This window comes from Bactrocera latifrons, unplaced genomic scaffold (genome assembly GCF_001853355.1).
Source record: "Bactrocera latifrons isolate USDA-ARS-PBARC rearing strain unplaced genomic scaffold, ASM185335v1 scaffold_55, whole genome shotgun sequence".
Classification (NCBI taxonomy): domain Eukaryota; kingdom Metazoa; phylum Arthropoda; class Insecta; order Diptera; family Tephritidae; genus Bactrocera; species Bactrocera latifrons.
In genome coordinates, this window is record NW_017537212.1 from 1,373,214 (window position 1) to 1,394,287 (window position 21,074).

The following is a 21,074-nucleotide window of genomic DNA, read 5'->3' on the forward strand; positions in this document are numbered from 1 at the left end:
CGTACATCATATGACAGAGAACGCAATAAAGTATAATAAAGTATTATAAACGTTCTCTGCATATGTCCCCTGCTTATGGGTTGACAATAAATATATTCTTCAGTTAGAATATTAAAAAAAAAATTAATTATAAACTTAAATAATTAACTTCGGCATGTTCATAGATTAATTTTAAATTGCAATATAACTGGTTGAGTACTTACTATTTTAATTTGTTCCTAAAATATTAATGAGCCGCTTTGAAAAATAAGTGTTAACAATCATTAGTTTTTATGTTCCATATTCTCTACTATTCACGGTAGAGTTTTCACGATAATCAACACTGCAAAATCTAGGGTGGCATTCAATATTCCGCCATTTTTCATTTTCTCTATCTGTCGGCGTTGTTCTTGAGAAACATTTATCGCAAACAATTTTTGTGCAAAAACTAAAATAATAGATATAATAGGCTGCAAACTTCGTTGAGATATATACAATTTAATAAATAGAAAATTACGTGGAATTTTTAAATTTTGTAAGTGAAGTGTTTAGTTATTGAAGAAAATATTTTCCGCCATTTTAATTTTGCGACTAGGAATTTTTTTTTTTATATTAATTTTCAATTCTTGATATTACAGTCGAAATGAAAACTGAGGGTAATGATAACTCGAATGACAGCCGAGAGAAAGACCGCGACCGCCGGGGACGTGGAGCACGTGCATCCAGATTTTCGGATGCTGACGCTGGTGGTCTTGGCAGCGGAGGTGCAGGTGGAAGCAGCAACTCTGGCGGCAACGCTAACCGTGATCGCAGTCGTGAGAGACGGAATTGTCGAGTTTATATTTCAAACATCCCATACGACTATCGTTGGCAAGACTTAAAAGACTTGTTCAGGCGTATTGTGGGATCTGTCGAATATGTCGAATTGTTTCATGATGAGAATGGAAAAGCTCGTGGATGTGGAATTGTCGAATTCAAAGATCCTGATAACGTAGAGAAAGCTTTAGAAAAAATGAATCGCTATGAAATAAATGGGCGCGAATTAGTTGTTAAAGAAGACCATGGCGAACAACGAGATCAGTACGGTCGCATTGTGCGTGACGGAGGAGGACCTGTACGTGGAAGCGGTGGTGGTATCGAAATGGGTGATCGAGATAGAGGATTCTCCCGAAGAGATGATGACAGGTATATTAAATTGTAAATTAATTTTCAGTGTATTTTTACTTGTGAGAGTTTTTTATGATAATTTTTAATAGGCAAACATTTGTTTGAAGGTTTTCTGACTAACTTCTATTGGTTATACGTTTTGTAATGTTTTTTCGTTGTTTTAGCGTGCTCTAGGGAATTAATGTAGTTTCATAACGGGTTTAATGTTAGGGACGTGGAATTCCTGACTAATGCGAATTTTTGGGCTAATTTCACTGCTACTATATGGGAAAATAGTTGTTAAATCAATAATTTCAAAGCCATAAGGCAAATCATTGACATAAGCTTGTACTTCATAAAATATTGTTGGGATCTAAACTGAGTGACTATGCTTCTCTATAATCGAAATTATAATAATGAAGAAGAAATCGTCAATATTGGAAAAAAAGTTTATAATTCTTTTACTTAGGCTTTTGATCATTTCATTTAGTTGAATAATATTGCTCTTCAAATCACAGCCTGTCGTTTATTTTTGTGCCCATACATAAGATTGATGGCAAACAATTGGATAGCATTGAGCTATTTTACCCAAAAACTTTTGATAGCTTATGGAAATTTTCGAAGTAAAAGTGTTAATCCAAAAATGATAATGCTTGAATGTTGGTGTATTCTTGTTTAAGATTGGGATTCATATCATTCTGAAGGAATAGAATCAGTATTAGAAATCAGACCTTTAAATTTACGAAACAATTTTTCATAAGGTATCGAATGCATCCTTTATTTTGAACTGCAGATTTCGCATGCTGAATAGTAAATGACTACATGCAATGTGACCTCAGTCCATAACGTTGATATTTATAGTAGTATAGTGTATATTTGTCAAATATTTAGTATTGATAAAAGGAGGATGTTCATCAATCAGACATTTCGATGGATCTTAGATATATAGCATTTTTCCTTATGTAACAACGAGCATTCCAACGTGTCTACGAGTTTTTTTTAGTCGACCTCCGCCTTTGTTTCTCTGGATGATGTGTTTACCGCTGACTTTTTCCGATAACGTGTTCTTTTTCTAGATCTGGGCGTAATAATTTTAACATGATGTCTAATGATTTTAATAATTCATCGAATTACAATTTGTATGGGCTTTCTGCTTCGTTTTTGGAGAGTCTGGGCATAAGTGGACCTTTACATAATAAGGTTTTTGTTGCTAATGTGAGTATACAATTTTTATGTAAACAAAGAAAAAATGTAAAAAAGACGTTTTGGGTATCTGGGGTTGTAAGCCTACTGGTAATTATAAACAGTTGGTGGGAGTGATAATATCCTTTTATTCGTGGAAACTGACGTGGTTTATTATTTATATAATAGATTGTGATGTCTACTAGACCTTTAAATCGGTTCGTATTGCAATATGAGAGGAATGTCCATAAATATTTAGCGTTCTTTTAAGATGCCTATATATATATTACGGCAATTCTCTAATTTGGTGGTATTAATGTCCATTCACTGAATGTGCATAAAACTGAGAAAACAGTCGCTTTGTACACCAATACTCTGTACTCTTCTAACTTGCTCAGATCATTTTTAATCTCTCTTAAATATTTTCCCTTTGGTTTGTGCATCGGTGTTCTTGTTTAATTGTGGAATTTATTTAGTTAATTTTGCTAATATTGTATTGTATAATATATAATATTTTACCAATGTTGGAGGCGGACAATACATCGAATACCGTTCCATTTGCAAATTATTAGGTTTTCAAACCGTTTCATAGATAATTTGGAGATATTTTGTAAATTGCATTCAGATTGGTCCGTAAACACAAATACAAAGTGGAATTCCGGAGTGGGCACTATTCAACCTCTGCGTCTCAATGCCTTTTCATTGTTAACCTGTTTATAGATGCTTATATTTATGTCTTATGTGTTATAAATAATCTTTTGAATTGACTTTTTAAAACTCGTCATTCACAGCTGGACTATAAGGTCGATACTAAGAAACTGAAACAAGTTTTCAAATTGGCAGGAAAAGTACAGAGCGTAGATCTATCCGTTGACAAAGAGGGTAACAGTCGTGGTTTTGCTGTTGTAGAGTACGACCATCCAGTAGAGGCTGTACAGGCTATTTCTATGCTGGATCGTCAAATGCTTTTTGATCGACGTATGACGGTTCGTTTAGACCGTATCCCAGATAAGGGAGAAGGTTTGAAATTACCCGAAGGACTTGGTGGAGTTGGTATTGGACTTGGTCCAAACGGGGAACCATTAAGAGACGTGGCTCGCAACTTGCCCAGCATTATTCAACAGCAACAGAATCAACCAAATCAATCATCGTTGTCTTCACAAAGTGGATCCAATATCTTGGGAAACATGGTAGCTAGTTTGGGGGGTGGGGGTAGCGGCGGTGGAGGCAATACCGCCATGTTTAGCAATCAAGCAGTCCAGCCATCTCCTGTAGCTCCAGTTGTCCAGGCAGCAGCAAAATCTCTTGGAAACAATGCAGCTGGGCTAAATTTGGGAAATTTATCTACCACCAATTTGGCGGCTTTGTCGAATGTAGTTGGAGGACTTGGTGCCGCGCTTTCCAATCCATTACTCACAACATCTCTTAATAATTTGGGATTGAATTTAGGACCTTCAGGTGGCGGAAATGAAGATTCCATGTCTTCGGCCAATGCAGCTTTATCCAATAACTACAGCACAGGCGGCAATAACTACAGTTCCGGTTTTGGAGGATCATCTGGTTTTAATACAGGCAGTGGTGGAAATTCTAGCGGAGGGTTCAACGCTTACAACACCGGAAGTGGTAATACCGGAGGAGTTGGCGGTGCCCTAGATGGCAACGATTATAGTGGTAGCGGCAACATTGATATGTACGGTGGAGGTGGCAGTGTCGGAAGTAATGCAGGCAACACCAGCAGCAATCCACGCAAGTCGGATACCATTATTATTAAAAATGTAAACAAATATATTTTATATTGATTTCATATATTTAACGTGTATTGTGATTCCAGATTCCATTAAGTTGTACTTGGCAAACTTTGCGGGACAAATTCCGTGACGTTGGAGAAGTAAAATTCGCTGAGATTCGAGGCAATGATTTAGGAGTGGTACGATTCTTTAAAGAACGAGACGCCGAGTTGGCTATTGGTAAAAAAGAGAAATAATAATGTGAAATTTATCCAGAGCGTTAAACTATCGTATTCCTTCTTTTACATTTTAGCATTAATGGACGGTTCCCGAATGGATGGTAGGACGATTAAAGTTACATATTTCTAAACAAACTACATTCACTAGCCCGTGGACGTCATTACTATAAAATAAATATTTTTCAATATCCCTGCACTTTCAGTTTTAAGAATTTTACATCCATATATGTATTAGATGTTTTAATTACATATTTTTTTTTTTTTTTTTTTTTATAAATAAGCGAACCTTTCACATCATTGACAATTTAATAAATTATCTGCAATTTATGCAAACAGCATACATATTAATGTAATCGTGAATGATTAAGTCAAGTAATATCCATTTTCGTTTTAACTGAAAAAATTTTGAGAATTGTAAGCTTTACGACTATGAATAAAATTTAATAAATACAATTAATATTTTATTGTCAGCATATCTTCAACCCTGTCATATTTCGATAACTTAAAAAGCATTGGAACAACTAGTTGTAGCTCTCGTCTCTACGTAAATACGTTCCAAATTGAATATGAAAACGAACCCTTTCCACTTTAGCAGTAATATATATTTGGGTAGTTGTACGATTGCCACATTAAGGCTAACATTTTCCAAACGTTTCGGCTGCAGAACAGTAAACAAATAAATTTTTCTTATTGAACTCTTTATTGTACGGATAATAAGAAACATCTTCCTAAAATGGTAATTTTCTATTCAAACAAAATTTGCAGATTCACTCGTAGAGTGTTTATGCTTAAAATTGTTGAATGTTATTAAATGTTATGGATACAAATTTAACTATGTAGCATATCCTTGCGGGTTACGGCGTAGAACTAGATGTAATGTACGTTAGTACTTTGTAGGTGATGATACAAATTGTTATCTGGATGGCGATTTCTAATTACCAGCAACTGAAGTTGGAGGAGCTGATGGCGTGACCACTGGTGTTGGTTCTATACTCGGCTCGTTATCCTCAGCATTTCCGGTCGATGTCGTGGCGACTTTTTGTTTATCAGTTGTGGACAATGTTTGAGTATTTTTGAAGCGTTCTAAACGTGCTCGTGCCTTTTCAGCCCATATGTCATCTGATTTTGTGGAGGTGATAGCACCACCGCTTGATGTGTTTGTGCCCCCCGCTCCGAAACGTTCCTTTCGCTTCTGTAATTTCTCCGCTGCATCAATTTTGGCCATTTTTGAAGAAACAACACAACCAAAGCGTTCTGCTCGTTTTTTCAGCATTTCCATTTGTTTGATATCATTGACGGCGGGCTCCGTGGTAACACTACTTATCTTTGTATTGCTAACCGGTTTGGGTGAGACTGACGCAGCGGTCGAGTTTGAGCCTAGTCCAAATTTCTTGGCACGAAGTTCCAATCGTTCCATTTGGCTTAATTGTACCACTTTCGAGCCGCCGGTATTCGTACCATTATTAATTTTAGAGTTCGTCGGCTCTTTGGAATTGAGATCACTCACACTAATCGGATTGCGTTCGCTCATTTTTAAAACCTTTTCCTTTGGTGGCTCGGTATTCTCTTTTGCTGTTGTTGATGTTGCGTCTTCCGTGGCCGATGAAACTTTATCCCCGTCATTTGTTAAAGAAACTTTGCGCTTCAAAATAATTTTTTTTTGATTAGTTGCAGTGTTTGTGCCATCCGTACTTGGCTTGTTCTCGTTTAACGGAGAAGGCAATTCAGAAGCAGTAGGAGTACTGGTCGGACTTTTAAGTAACTCGTTTTCATCTGCAGCAATCGGCGATTCCTCTTCATCGGTTAATACAGCATCTTCATCAAGCAAAGCATCCTCATTCGTAATAGCTGAATCTTCCAAAGAAATATCACCCTCAAGTAGTGCTGTTTGTAGGCGGTCTTGAAGTTCTGTCTTATTACCCGTGGTAGCAAGGCCACGCAGCTTTAGCTCGCGCTTCAAATCAGCTACCTACAAATAATGTTATATGCATTAGATCATCAATCACTGATATAGAATATTACACAATTTACCTTCATTTTTGTTACATCCGATTCCGGCATAGTTTTGGTGTATTTTTCTTAATTTTTTGCAAAATTAATTTCTTTACTGTAGCCTTCTTATTGTTTTTCGCTCAATCACACAAACACACCGGGCATTGACGAATTGACGTTATTCTTTGGGATATGTTCAGTACATGCACGTCAAGCGAATTTATCGAAATATGACAACATACGCATTTCTTACCCTAAGTACATACTGTTTATCCTAAAAACTTTAAAACCGACTTCTTTTTAAAATTATATATATTTAACTTTCCGTGTGCCGTAAACCGTTGGGAAAATCTGTTTTGAAATGGTTGCTGGCTTCTTAAACATCTGCTTTTACATACGTTTATAAATATCGGAAACAGGTAAGCTTCAAACAAAGACGAGGTGATTAATAAATTTTACCTGATATTTTTAGGAAAGTATTAAGCGTATAATATTTATGGTATTCATAAAAAATTATATCTACCTGAATCATTCGTCGAACAAGTTCTGAACAATATTCTAAGTTCTGAGAACCCCAATCATATGTAAGGAAAAACCCTTTGTTATGTAATTCTGCCCTGACAGGGTTTTGTAAACAGATTGTGTTCTATACAATATATTTTTTTCCAAACAATTAATGTTGATTCTTTCTTTATCAAACATTAATATAAGTATCCCGAAATTTTTTTTTTAATAATAGCTGACCCTGATTTGTAGTTGTACAATTGAATTTGAATAAATATAATTCAAAGTATAACATACATATAAAACACTAAAAGTAAGGGATTAACGTTTAAGAAACAACACTGCATTCTCTAAGCCAAGTTTTCTGTAGCCACAAAATGCTTTAAGGCCAATTATGAAAACTGCCGAGCGCAGTCGCAACCAACCAACGAGTGTTAGTGTATCTTTATAAACGGCAAGCACAATATTAACGATCAAACATAATTCATATTATACAAAAGTATATATATGTATTATAAATACGTATGTATGTATTCTTGTAGCATCCAGAGAAAAAATCCAAACTTGGAAATATGTAGTGAAGTGATAGTGTATACGTTGGACCAAACTTTCACTGTGCAGAATTTTTCGGTAAAAATCTTAAATTAAATATATATAATAAACAAAGTGCATAGAAAAAAGGCCAAAGAAGCCACTCGTAAATGAGAACGCTTCACAATTCATTTCCCGACATGGTGTAACTGAAACAACAACAACAAAAGGAATGTTAACATCAACGTAAAGGAGGTTAACATATCAAGGAGSAAACGGCATAGATTTTTTACCAAATTAACTTCGAGAAGAAGTAAAACAAACTCGTTGCTTTTATCTTGTTGGATATATGATATATGTACATATATATAGACAAATTTATATGTAGTTAGCTAAAAATTACAATAAAAGTAAAAACTTAAAGGTCTAAACTGTTAATGAGAAAATAACATTACAGTCTACATTTGCGAATTAAAGATTATATAGAGTTTTCATTGACGAAGCTGTTTGCCATTTCGGAAGCACAATTAGCTGTTTTCAATTTACCTATACACATCTACATACATACATATATCTATATAATAACACAAGTTTAAATCAACCATTCTCCAGCAACTTCTTTAAAAGTAAGAAATGTTTTTTTTTACTTATTGTATGTATTAAGAAAGCCAATCGTAATCAAGAGCAATCAAATATTGCAACCTCAGCCGTTCAAAATCTGCAATCCACCGTTTTCTAGGAAATAAAAAAATAAAAACTATTATCACGCCTTATAGATCATACCATACCAACGCAGCTTCATAAAGGAACGTTTAAGAACAGGTGCTTGCTGATTTAAAAGCCGCTATAGCAAGATTTACGAATATGTACATATGTATGTATGCATGCGCTTGCCGGTGGGCTTTGGTTGTATTGTGTGGGCATTAGTGATTGTTCGACGCATGCGCTAGGAATTTGTACCAGCCATTAAGGCAGCTTTTTAGATATTACTTGATGTACATACATATGTACGTATGGGTTAAAAAAATAAGCGTTAAGCGTTAGTGGAAACTTTTCGTTTAATCAAAAGATTCTCGTTCCATTTCCTAAAGTGTGGTAAATATTAAATACCTTCAATTGCAGTAAAAATTGATCGGTATTAAAATTAAAACAATCAATACAATTTTGTTATGTTTCGATCGTCTAGATTTAGGGCCGTTTTCTCAATGTCTGGTTGGCAGCTATCTGTCAGTTAAGTTCTGGTTTAAAAAAATGTTTTTTAGGAGTTTTGGTTAAGTAACTGACAAAAAGCTGCTAACCAATACTTTTCAGCTCATGTAGTATACCGAAAACCAATAAGTACTTAAGACCACTATGGAAGATAAAAATAAAACCAGGAAAACATATGTATGTACTTCCATAGTTAGAAAGTTATTCTATTCACTTTGTGGCCTTTCGCATCGAAATAYAAATATTTATGCTTAAAAACTTACCTATACTTGGAGTTACAGCTTAAGTTAACGGTCTTATATCCAGTGAAGTTCTGAATGCTAGAAACAGGCCAATCTGCTTTGCGTCTTTTCTTTCTTACTAGTTTGTGTCGACCTTAATTAGTAGCCCAACATCATTGGCGAGTGGAGAATAGGCCACTAAAACCAACTAAGAGTGACACTAACAACAACAATAACATAAACCACAATAAAATGTTGCCAACATAATCATATATACCTATAGAAATATATTATAATCATATATATAGAAATATATTATTAATAAGAGTCACTGTCACCATGAAATAACAGTGGCAAGAACAATATTAATACAACAACAATAAAGGTGAGGATCAACAAGTGTAAACCACCACTAAACCATTAAAGATAGAGAAGTGACCAAATGCATACATACAGATATCACTACACAGAAAAAGAGTAAAAATAATGGAATAGCTGAACTTGTAAAAGAAGTGGGAAGCAAAGAACATCTCTGAAAACAGCCAAGAGATATAAAAATAGAAATTGGAAGCTATGTGAGCGCACAAGTCGAGAGTTAGCTAGTTCGTTGAATAAATACAACAATAGTAAAAACATAGGCCTAAGCCACGCTTTGAAACTAGCCACTGAACTGAAGGCAATGAAACCTGCTACAAGTATTATATGCATGTTTGTATGAGTGTATACATTATCGGCCACAAAAAAAATAATACTTGAACTTGGATTTATTATGAAATGCGTACATATTGTATGTATGTAATTACAATTGAATTAGGGTGTTTGCCGATTTACTTCTTCGAACGCCTGGACAAAAATCATCACTCATCATTCTCATATATTTGCCACTAGACCTTCCTTTCAATGATAACGAGAAATTTTCTGTTTAAAAACGACGTCGATAAGGCCAGTGAGAATCCCTTCAATTCAAWTGAAATCTTTTGCTGTGAATATTGGTACTGTACCTTTTACTTACAGACGTCCATTTGACAGCCATCTTAACCGACTTATTGGGTGCATTCTTTGGGAAGAGTCACATTTTCTTTACAATGAAACTTACATACTATGTATGTACATATATATAGGAACAACTGTCTATGAGAACTCGTCACTGGTTAGCGAATTCCCAAGACACAGTTTTCGTGTGTTTTAATTAATCGTGTAACATCTTAATTAATGATCCCACGTGAGCTTTTATATCCAACACATTGGATGCACACCGTTGGGCGAGTGTATCGCTCGGAAATGTACATGCATACATGTGATAGATGTGCTTACTTAAAGTCGTAAGAAGAGTCACGGTTTGAAAATATTCTAAAATAATTCTATTTTTTCCAAAGCCTTCACGAATTAGTCATAAAGCTCCTACGGTTAATTTAAACCGTAAACTACTATAAATTGTAACAAATTAGTGTATCGTTACGGTATTTTCATATAGTTGACTAGTGATATGGATAAAATTGGAGTCAATCCACTGCTTTTCAAACTGGATGGGGCAGCAGTTGGCAACCTAATTCTAGCAATATGGCCACGGCGACGGTGAAAAAGCACTGTTTGCTGCATTTAATAATAAAAGTAGCCCTTGTAGGCAGGTGCGTGGGAGAGGCTTCAAAAACCGACGTATGATTACATTGAAATTTGCTGAACCAATTTTGGAGGATTATTATCGAAAGTGACATATTGTGACTCTCCATTCAAAAGCCCCGGTCGAGTTACCGACCAATATTGTTTTTTTTTTTCATGTTTCCAAAATATGAGGATACGTCTGCTTCCACACGCAGTTAAAACAAAATCGCCTCAAATTTCTACTGCGATGGAGGCGCCATCGGGTGGTGAAGCTCAATATTTATCGGACCGCCCTCCTATGTATGTGCGTACATATATATGAATGCGRCAATGCACAGCAGGGAAATTTTGAATTGCCAACCGGTTGCACGAGCAAAGCTACAAATTGTTTTCGTAAATCCATTGCTCAATTCACTAAATATCTAAGATGGTCAATGCGCTGGCGATGGTGGATATTGAATGTTCGGGGTTGTGATTATGAACGGAGTGTAAAGTTAGCGTAGCCGCTGATGATTAATAACTATAATGGCATCTGGTATTTACCGTTAGTTTATTGGCTGTGTTTTTGCGTGCATGTGTATGTGTATATATTTATTAATTTCAKGCTTGCTCCTTTAGTGTTGATGCTKKTTGAAGTTGAAAGTGCAGAGAAAACATGTAATAGAAAGTGAAAGAAAGAAAATCTTTGAACCATAGGTCAATAGCTGAAATTGAAGTTAACCAAAAGTCCCGTGCAATAAATTATTACTAACAGTTTTATCACACAGAATTACACACCATACAACAGGAAACCGAAATTGTATGAATATTCGTTAGTGATTATTAATAATCTGTGTTATATTTCACAGGTTGACTAACGCTGCAGAACAATTACAACGAGCGCTAATAAAATAACAGCTTAAAATCGCTCGCTATAACCGTGCATCGTTATAACTCGACTGATAACCGTTACCTATTGTTGGTAATTACAAAAGGCAAACTCTTCCGTTCACTCGTAAATTTAATTACTTATTCGCAACACAACGTACGTTGGGTAACAACACCAAAGACAACTCTAGTCTTTTCCTTTGTTGAAGCGCAAAGCTTGCAAGTCATACGTAACCAACTGTACTTACCGACACGGATACATATATTCAACACCACTGGCATTAAAAAAAACTCCAACAACGGCTCCCTCTAACACATATGACATAATGCGCGAGGACGACATCGAAATCGCCATTAAGGTGGTGATTGTGGGTAACGGCGGTGTTGGGAAATCATCCATGATACAACGCTATTGTAAGGGTATTTTCACCAAGGACTATAAGAAAACGATTGGTGTGGATTTTCTGGAACGACAAATCGAAATTGACGGTGAGGATGTGCGCATAATGTTATGGGATACTGCGGGACAAGAGGAGTTCGACGCCATAACCAAAGCTTACTATCGTGGTGCGCAGGCGTGTGTGCTCACTTTCAGCACGACCGATCGCGCCTCATTCGAAGCCATCAGAGATTGGAAGCGTAAAGTGGAAAATGAATGCAATGAGATACCAACCGTAATTGTACAGAATAAAATTGACCTCATCGAACAGTCAGTTGTAACTGCAGACGAAGTAGAAACTCTGGCGCGCAATTTGAATTGCCGCCTCATACGAACTTCCGTTAARGAGGATGTGAATGTGGCATCCGTTTTCCGATATTTGGCTACTAAATGTCACCAGCTGATGCTGGGCGAAAACACCGAACAGTCATACACACCTAATGGTGGTGGTAGTGGTAGCACCGGCGTAAATGGTACTTCGAATGGTCATCAGCCCACAATTAGTGCCTTCAGTCCAACATTCACAAAGTCCAATAGTGGCACGATCGTGTTGCGAGCAGCCAAAAAGAGTTCAWCAGCGCGGAAACGTAAAATTGTGCTAAAGAAATGCGGCATTTTGTGATTTGCGTGACAACAGCTGGTASGTAGTGAGCAATTGGATGAGTAGAGGATTACATGTGGACAAGATGTGTGCAAGAAAACGGGCACGAACACGTTGAGTATTGGAATATTTGATGATAGAGGGAAGATCGTGCAGCTGCTTGAACGGAATGAAGGTAAGCTGGCGGCGGAGCAAACTATGTGCTGTGCATGCGCTTTTGAATATATACAAACTTACGTACAAACATATATGCTTACTTATATGTAAGTGCATAATTTTTATTATAGATTCGTAAATAATGGTGAAAGAAGTAAGYATACAATTGCGTTGCGGTGGAGCACACTTATGCTTTTCTTTCATTTTTTATTTCAAATAATATATGCATTAAGTAATTGGAGCGTACTTAACTGTAAAACATTTTAGACTAATTAAAGATGAATACCAAATGAGGTTCAGAGTAGGCACCAGCAAGTGAATAGCGAACTTTGATGCAATGAAATCAGAAAACAAATACAAAACTCTAATGTGTAACTTGGTCTGGCCACTCGTAGAGATGGTGTGGTAAGAAAATACTAGAAAAATAATCAAATTAAAAATATGATGGTCGGATAGTGTAGCTCATTTTATTATTGACACGAACAAATTGAATACACTTTTTGGCAGCAAGCAGACCTGCTGGTTTCGTCTGCAATACTTTTAATATGGAAAATGAAGTCAGGGAAATTAATGAGAGCTTCTCGTYGTTCGTAATGTTAGTGATTTTATTTGCGTGTGGTAGGCAAATAAGCTCGAATGTAATTTTTTCATAACGAATCTGCAATAGTATATGTATATAAGATTGTATGTGTGTATATAATTCATATTCATATGAGGTTTTATAATATATATGTATAACACTTAAATGTATGTAAAAATTGTATTTGTGAAAAATTGGCCCCTGCCTCAGCTATTTGTATGCAGTTATTTTAGCTGTTTTTGTTTTTGTTTTCAGATGAAGTCTCCCACGGCTCCTCGGTCATTGAACTCGACTAACTATCATATACTAAACACTTTATGACTGCTAGACTGATACATAAATATATATGCATAACTGGAATATAATAAAAATATTTTAAGTAATATTCGTAAGACAATGTTTGTAATAATCAATAAATATATATGTACATATATGCTTAATATATAATAATCAAAATACTGATTTATAATAATACTGCCTAATTATATTTGTTGTATGTTCATATATCTGTACACTGTTATTTTAACTTAAGATAGATTGATTGTGTTTGCTAACGAGAGCGTGTGTATTTTTTAAATATCGATATTTTATATAAATAGTGGGTTTGTATTATAATTATGTGCAAGGACGTTAAAAACATTACGTTCTTATTAATATTGTAAAATATAATTTAATTTATAATAAACATACTTATGTTGTTTCATCATAAAAATACTGAATAATATTCCTTGAACAGAGTATCTTAAGTTTGCCACGAAGGAAACGTCGGAGACCTTACAAAACATACTATATAAAAATGTGCAGCATGACGAGCTGAGTCGAATTATCCATGACCGCCTATCCTCAGTTCATGATATCCATCTGAAATTTTGCACMCGTCCTTTTCTTCCCAAAAAGCTGCTCATTTGTCGACCACTATAACTAAAAATATAATTGGCATACAATCAGACCGATCTAAATTAAGTTTTGGCATGGCAATTTTTTTTTGACAATATATCTTCACGAAAGTTGACATGGATTAAGGAATGTCTTGTATGGAACTTTTTTACTTGTGAAGGATATTAAAACTTCGGTGTATCCGAAATTTACGTTTTTACTTATTTTTATAACCATTTTAAAARTTACTTGAAGTTGATCGGTTTGTTTAGATCAAGTTGACTGCCAAGTTACGGAAAATATACATTTATTTATTGGGCAATTTCTAGCTATATTTTTAATTATTCTATGTTCAWCGCAATATCCACCAATAGGAATATCCAAAATGGTCGGCGAAACTGGTATGTAAAAAATGTATGTTTTGTTGCTCAAAGAGCAGGGAATGCAATAACCTATGTGGTATTATTAGTGAGAATATTAATCTATGTAAAGTTTGACTTTTAGTTTAATATCGAGAACTCATCAACGGACTCCGAACATCATTCGGTGTGAGCTTCTATGACTTTAACAGGTTTCATATAATGCTGTCGAAATAAGAAAAGTGTTTTTSATTTGTTTCTCGTTTTATTACTTTAAAATACGCATTTTATTATTTAAAACTATTTATTATTTTTTATAATTTTTTTTATCATTTGCTGATAAAAAGCAACATAACACATGTTTGGGGTATTTTTGAGAACAGTTTTCCCCATATAGTAATCAAACCAAKGCTTAATTGTTATTAGGTAATTTTTACTTCAAGCAATTTTACTTATTTTGTTGTTTAATTTTTAGCACAAATATCCTTTTTTTTTTAGAAAGAATATTATAACTATCTTTAAAGTGCAAATTTCAAGCTTTTCTGCAGTAAGTTAAGAAATAAAAAATATATGTACATACAATATGCTTATGTATGCAGTTAAATCTAATTGTGTCACGCTCCTTTTTATCTCGCTGAGAGTAGGTTAGCTTTGTCAATTCGTTCGGGTAGTTCGTGTACCGTATTTTATTATACTCTAACCCGACCAATGAATCATTGGAGTGTTTGTTTTGGGTTATTGAGAGTGGAATTCATGTATAGTTTAATACCATTATAACTAATTCATACGATTTTACAACTATTTTAAATATAAGCTAAAGTGAAATTTATTTATTATTATTATTTTTAATAAGCCCATACTAATTTTTTGTTTGATAGTTTTGTCCTTATTAACCCTTCTCATTTCTCATCTCAATATTACATATATTGCATAACACGAATTTATCTTAATTATTACGGTTAATATATGAAAAGAGACTTCGTTTTGTTTTTGTTGCATTTGTGTATCAAACGTATGATTTACGTTATTATCGGCGTGGAGAATAAGGAATCACTATTCAGAAACAGCAAAGTCCGCATCATCCTTGTGTTCCAATGAGCGATATTCATCYGAATCTTCGCTGCAGGCGGTGGCGAAGGATGCATTCTTTAAATCGGCCGAGCAACCACTAACGTCTGCAGCCTCTATGCAAGGGTCCGTTATTATTGGTATAACATTTTGTTTGCCCGATGGCGTCGGTTGCTCTGTTATCACAGTCTGTAGCATTAATTGTTGAGAAGGCATAGATCTTATAGACGTTGGTGTGCTGGTTAAGGTAGGCAAATTTTCCGTTTCATCTTCTATACTAAAACTAGTGTAGCGACAACGTTCACCCGACGTTGTCGCAACTGGATTATCGCCATCATCAATGTGTCCTGATCGGACCATTKTTTCCGTAGTAGCTTCGATTTTGGTAACAGCTGTGGTGAAATCAACCATATCTTTTGTGGGTGCTGTTGTCGTTGTCGCAGTAATGCCCTCCTCAATGGTACTAATATTGGGCGAAAATTGWGGTTGACGCAGGGTTGGCGAGGCTGGATTACAACCGCTCACCGGTACGAGCGCTTTACAACCACTGGGAAGCAATGCAGTGGTTTCGTTGTCAGTGCTCGTATCACATTGTGAAAATGACGTTGTCGTAGATGCGCAGAAGGATGCTGTAAAAGTATAAATAAATTTTTTTATAATTAAAATTTACAAAAAAAATATGTATATCTTTATTTACATTCGATTTTTTCCCGTCGTCCGGCCAAATGTGGCATGCTCGACARTGGCATGAGTTTTATGCGATAGAACCTTGTGCCTTTAGAAACACGATAACGGTTTTCATCCTGACAGATCATATAAAATAGTAAATTATTCAAATGAGCATATGTGCTGTATTGCGGAATGATGTTTAAATTCAATTCATTGTTTGAAATAGCTTACCTTCTTAGCCTGACAATACTCTCTATCGATGACACGCCCAATTGCATAGTAAGGCACCGGTAAGAGCGTACTTTCCACTATTGCATTTTCACTTGGAGATGGTGTGGCCGGCATGCGCAAATTCATAGCTGACAGACAGTCTCCGTGGACGAAATATAGAATTGGAGAATCCTGGACAACCATATACTGACTGTGACGCATGCTCCACACGACGAAAACCACATCACCTTTATTGCAGGAGTCTAACAGCAAATATTTATGACTAGAACTGCAAAAATAAAACGCCATAATTATTAATAATTACAACACAACACCTAAAAATATTTGATATAAATCAGTATGCGACATTTTTACTTACGCCTTTAGGGCAGCGAAAGAAGTTTCCATTTCCAAGCGCTTTGAGCGCTCCTTCTCAATGGTTAGCTCCTCTTCCAAGCGATTTTTATCTCGATTCAAGTAGTCTATCTTTTCTTTAAGCCAGCTATTGCCCTCCTCGTTCGTGAGTGAATCTATCCGGAGTTTTAGCTGATAGATCTCTTTAGTTAGCAAAAGATTCTGCTTACGCACCAAGTCTAGCTGTCGGTCTTTCTCCTCGAGCATCTCCTTCAATATRTTCACATTGCCAATCACAGATTCTGAGTTTAAATTGAATTTTGTTTGCCAAATGGCGCGCTCTACATCTAAAGCGGCAGAGATGGCCTTTTCCTTTTCAGTTTCGAAGGTGGCACGCAATTGGGCTATTATCGACTCGTGTTCACTACGATCTATTGTGTTCTGGTCGATGTTGGATGGTGGTCGTTCCAACTTTTCGAGACTTGTTTCGGACGGCGATAGCTCCATGGAGGTCATGAGTTTATAACGGCAGCGCAGCGATTCTATTTCAGATTTATGCTCGTGTAMAAGTTCTTCACGAGCTGCTGCCACTGCACGTTGCTGCTCCAGTTCAGTAGAAGAGAGTTTTTCTTTCAATTCCTCCAGCTGCGGCTGTAGTAGTTCCGCTTCGTAAAGTTTTTGTCGCAAAGCGGCAATCTCACCTTCACGTTGTTGCGTTGTTTCATTCAACAACTCTTGTGTTTGGAGCATTAATTGCTCACGCTGCTCACTTTGCATGCGGATCAGATTCCACTGATCATGAAGCATTTGCAGTTCAGATTGCAAGTCTTCGCGGTAGGATGCAACTCCTGTGCGGCAGTGTTCCAAATCGGCACGTGATAAACGTATACATTCCGAAGATACTTTATACATAGCGCTTAATATRCTTCGCAAACGCTCTACCTCAGCACGGGTAGACGATTCCGTTTCGTCAGTGAGGGTCTCGGCGTTTTGCGTCAATAACAAGGAAGTGGCGGCACTGCGGGCAACTGTCTCAACGTTTATTGTGGATGTGGCTGTCGTGACAAGCATTGGTGCGGTCGATTGCGTTGCAGTCAGCTTTTCGAATTCGTTTTCCGTATCGGTTTCGGATCCTTCACAACCATCGCCGGGCTTCTGCAACTCTCCGAGCCTTTGGGGCACTARSGGTTTTTCACCGGTACTCAACGCATTGCTACCCTCCTCCGCTTCAGCCGATGTGCCTATAACTGTTTCCTCTTGCTGGCGCAACAACTCTTYCATTCGTTCCTTCTGATGGGGACCCGAACGTGAGACAAAAAAGTTTATCACAGGTCCCATATCGGGCAACTTTATCTCGGGTGCCAAATCTGGCAGATGTGAGGACAACATATCAATGTCTGATTTCGTTATGTTAGGCAAACGAGCATCGAAGATTATTGGTGTTTCATTGGCAAATGCAGGCGGCATATCGTTCATACCGGGAAATAATTTGTTCAAGAAATGACCGTCAAAATTTTCGTTGAATTGTTGTCGCCTCCGTATTTCTTCGTTGTGGATTATTTCRAAGTCCTCTGCAAGTTTAGTAGCCCAAAGGCGGAACTCACCAGAAAATATTTTACGCCGTACGACCTGAAAGTTAATATTTTATTAACATTTACCAGTTATATAGCGTTTCATTTGTAGCTACTTACCTCTGTAACTGCAGCCACATATATACAAGGCGCCTGGTGTATTTGTTCGATAATCTGTATATGCCGTTCGGCACGACGTAAACAACGCAGATAAAATAGTAGGCGATTATCAAATTCACTCATGCTATTCTCCACATGCACAATTCGAGTCAGTCGCATGTGCAGATTTACACCAAGTTCATCTTTAGCTTTAGAAATAATCCGACGAATTTCGCGAACTTTTTGATGGTTTGTAACCATAACCGCCAGCTGAGACTGATGTGAGGCGCAAAGATCTGGCAATATTGATGGATCATTTAAATCGTTGGCCCTACTTTGGTTTTGTTGGAAAGCGGTGCACAATTCTCTTTGATCTTGTAATAAGCGTTTAATCTTATATCTGAATTCTTCTAGTCTGCACAACCGATCGCCGAGGCCCTTAATCTCTCGAACATCGGTCTGCTCAGCTTGTTTTAAAATGTGCTGAACTTCGTTTTTCAACTGAGCGTAAACATCTTTGTCAAATGTGCCTAGACCTTGAATGCATTCATCGCACATAATTTGTAATCTATTCTGATTTTCCTTGGATGTAATCCATTGCAAGAGATTTAATGTTGGACGAGAGCTGCTACTTGATGAACTATGTGGATTAACATTTGCCACTGGAGAGGTCGTTGTGTCAGTCGTTGTTGCCGGTTTCCCTGCTAATTCTGTGCCCATTTTCGGTTTCTTAATCACTGTGGTCGAATTTTTATCATCGACGTTGGTAATGTGACCGCTTATGTTTTCTATTTTCTCATTACTCCTAGGTTGTTGTGTAGGCACGCCACCTGCCACTAGCACCGACTTTTGTGTGGATTGAGAGCGGGAGAATACTTCGTCTGGATCAAGAAATTCATCGAAGCCATGGAAATCTTCCTCTGCCATAGACATTAGACCCGGCAAAATAGGAATCCGTCCCAACATGATTAGGTCATCGTTGAAATTGTGCAGAAGTTCTAGGTAACCATCTCGTCTTTCCAGGTGACGATCGAAAGCATTCGAAAAATTTGTGAAACGCAACCGAAACTCATCGATCAGATCTTCCATGTTGGCCACAACCGCCGACCAGCCTTGCTGTTGTAAATGTTGGTCATGTACTAGACGCTCGCAAAGCATTTCCTCATCTCGAGCATACTCAAACATTTTCAGTGCCAATTGAGCGCGTTTCTCTACGGAAGAATAGATGGGTTGCAACTGCTTGCAACGCTCTACTTGTTCCCCCAAATCYCGATCTGGCTCATTCGCTGGCAATGGCGGCGGCGTGCGTGGGTCTCCCGTTAAAAACATATAAATTGGATTCGTGTCGGTACCAGCCGAATAGTAAGAGACCTGTGTGGACGGTGTCAACATCTCACCACCGCTTACCAATAGCACAATATTCACCGCCGGTATGCCGTGCATTCGTTCAATGGTATCTTTAAGATTCTCGACCGAAGACAAAGCCACTGCCATGTCAAAGGACATCATCCGTCCCATATCGACGTGGAACACGTACAACATCGCGAATTTATTGGTGAACTTTCGGTTGTGTGCGAAGTGTAGGTTTGTATGTATGTATTGATCCTAGCTATTGGCAGTGCTACAAAAAGTTATTACTTTTTTGTTTATTAATAAGTTAATCCTTTWGCAAGAAGTTACCAGAAGTCTTAACGACAATAAAGTGTAAGAGATTAAACAAAGGTCAACGCCAGGGCTTCAAGAGTAGTTGCTGTGCGCTTCTTTGGCGGTGGTGTTAATGTAAGCGGTGGCTATCAGCGTAGCAAACTTGCTGCTTTTAGCAAACATATAAAGGCTGTTGCCTATTGATTGAAATTTAACCTGTGAAATAAAAATAAGAACAAAAGAAATTATTTATGAAATAATGTTTTTCAAATACAAATGTATGTATATTCTGGAGCAGTATATTTTACAAAGAGGCAAAAAACGGAAAAATCGCATACGGGAGAAATGTTCTAAGGCCCATTCCGATGAACTTTGCCTAAGAGACTATTGGTTTAAAACAGGTGTGTAACTAATGTCCAATATAAACAATATTGTTTTCAAGCTTCTTTGACTTTTTCAAAGTTGGGTAAAAAATTAGCCAAATGTGTTAAAAAAAAATCTTTTTGAGTTCCGTCCAGAGGTACACACACAATGGGGTTGAGGTCTACAGATTCTAGGCAACTCCAGCAAATCAATTTTTCCTTTTTTTCTTGAAAACTATTTTCTACTATGTTGATAAAGCTAGGTGCTTGCGAGTTCTAATGCTTTTGGCCTTTAGGCCAATTCCAAAATTTAATTATTCATCAATATTTATATTGTCGCCTTCAAAAATCCCCTCCACATGTAATACATGTAATACATTTATGTCAACAATTTTTCCAGTGCTCGAAACACTTTTCATAAGCACTTTTGGGATGGCCTTCAGCGAATTTTGTTTTATCTTCGTTCGTATGAAAAATGGTTCCACAGAGCGTCAATTTCAGTTTGGGAAACAAGAAAAAATCACAGAAAGCCAAATCAGGTGAATACGGTGGTTGATCGATGGTATTAAATTGCGTTTTTGAACCATAGAGACCTGTTTACCGAATATTTTTGATATTTTGAAAAAATCAGCTTTATCGGGAGTGGTCGAGCAAGAACGCATTAGAAATATAAAATTTTAGAAAAGAATTATTTGTTCGATATTTTTATCCATTGTAAAAATAGCAATGCACTAAAAGTGAATACATAATGATAAAAGGTATTGGTAGAAACAATAAACGGGGTACCAATGCCCAAGTAGCTGGATATGACGGTCTGCTAGAAGTGCGTTTTATACCTTGTGTCTAAGCTTTGGCTTATTATCTATTGCATAAACCGGGCTCGTAGG

The 21,074-nt window shown here is 36.7% G+C and overlaps 4 protein-coding genes and 1 long non-coding RNA gene across 13 annotated transcripts; 3 read left to right on the top strand and 2 right to left on the bottom strand.

Moving 5' to 3' along the window:
* The first annotated feature begins 355 nt into the window (after positions 1-355).
* LOC108974428 (myelin expression factor 2) lies at positions 356-4,456 on the top strand. Its single transcript, XM_018942254.1, has 6 exons — positions 356-514; positions 618-1,164; positions 2,202-2,340; positions 3,099-4,082; positions 4,139-4,274; positions 4,348-4,456. The coding sequence occupies exons 2-6, from the start codon at positions 623-625 to the stop codon at positions 4,401-4,403; spliced, it is 1,857 nt and encodes a 618-aa protein (XP_018797799.1). The 5' UTR covers positions 356-514; positions 618-622; the 3' UTR covers positions 4,404-4,456.
* Positions 4,457-4,954: 498 nt separating this feature from the next.
* LOC108974429 (SAP domain-containing ribonucleoprotein) lies at positions 4,955-6,451 on the bottom strand. The gene is made up of 2 exons (XM_018942255.1): positions 6,305-6,451; positions 4,955-6,242 (listed from the first exon to the last, which is right to left on the bottom strand). Exons 1-2 carry the CDS (start codon positions 6,332-6,334, stop codon positions 5,205-5,207), a joined length of 1,068 nt encoding a protein of 355 aa, XP_018797800.1. The 5' UTR covers positions 6,335-6,451; the 3' UTR covers positions 4,955-5,204.
* Positions 6,452-7,176: 725 nt separating this feature from the next.
* On the top strand, positions 7,177-13,329 carry LOC108974443 (ras-related protein Rab-23). Of its 9 annotated transcripts, none has more exons than XM_018942282.1 (4): positions 7,177-7,613; positions 7,965-8,122; positions 11,181-12,414; positions 13,231-13,329. In XM_018942282.1, exon 3 carries the CDS (start codon positions 11,526-11,528, stop codon positions 12,258-12,260), a length of 735 nt encoding a protein of 244 aa, XP_018797827.1. In that variant the 5' UTR covers positions 7,177-7,613; positions 7,965-8,122; positions 11,181-11,525; the 3' UTR covers positions 12,261-12,414; positions 13,231-13,329. The 9 variants fall into 9 exon arrangements, with proteins under 9 accessions (XP_018797827.1, XP_018797829.1, XP_018797828.1 ...); XM_018942290.1 differs by lacking the exons at positions 7,177-7,613; positions 7,965-8,122 and adding exons at positions 7,620-7,926; positions 12,663-12,800; XM_018942284.1 differs by lacking the exon at positions 7,965-8,122.
* Positions 13,330-15,263: 1,934 nt separating this feature from the next.
* Positions 15,264-19,742, bottom strand: LOC108974409 (RB1-inducible coiled-coil protein 1). The gene is made up of 5 exons (XM_018942223.1): positions 18,203-19,742; positions 16,537-18,140; positions 16,179-16,446; positions 15,976-16,081; positions 15,264-15,907 (listed from the first exon to the last, which is right to left on the bottom strand). Exons 1-5 carry the CDS (start codon positions 19,721-19,723, stop codon positions 15,264-15,266), a joined length of 4,143 nt encoding a protein of 1,380 aa, XP_018797768.1. The 5' UTR covers positions 19,724-19,742.
* On the top strand, positions 19,679-20,082 carry LOC108974410. The gene is made up of 2 exons (XR_001993798.1): positions 19,679-19,769; positions 19,839-20,082. It is a non-coding gene; the product is annotated as an uncharacterized LOC108974410 (long non-coding RNA).
* The last annotated feature ends 992 nt before the right edge of the window (positions 20,083-21,074 follow it).

Bases quoted from the DNA above. Each gene is read 5' to 3' on its own strand.
- LOC108974428 (XM_018942254.1), top strand. From the start codon at position 623: ATGAAAACTGAGGGTAATGATAACTCGAATGACAGCCGAGAGAAAGAC. The intron at 4,083-4,138 runs GTAAACAAATAT...TTGTGATTCCAG, and splicing joins ATACCATTATTATTAAAAAT to ATTCCATTAAGTTGTACTTG. The intron at 4,275-4,347 runs GTAAAAAAGAGA...TTTACATTTTAG, and splicing joins AGACGCCGAGTTGGCTATTG to CATTAATGGACGGTTCCCGA.
- LOC108974429 (XM_018942255.1), bottom strand. From the start codon at position 6,334: ATGCCGGAATCGGATGTAACAAAAATGAAG. The intron at 6,243-6,304 runs GTAAATTGTGTA...CATTATTTGTAG, and splicing joins CGGATGTAACAAAAATGAAG to GTAGCTGATTTGAAGCGCGA.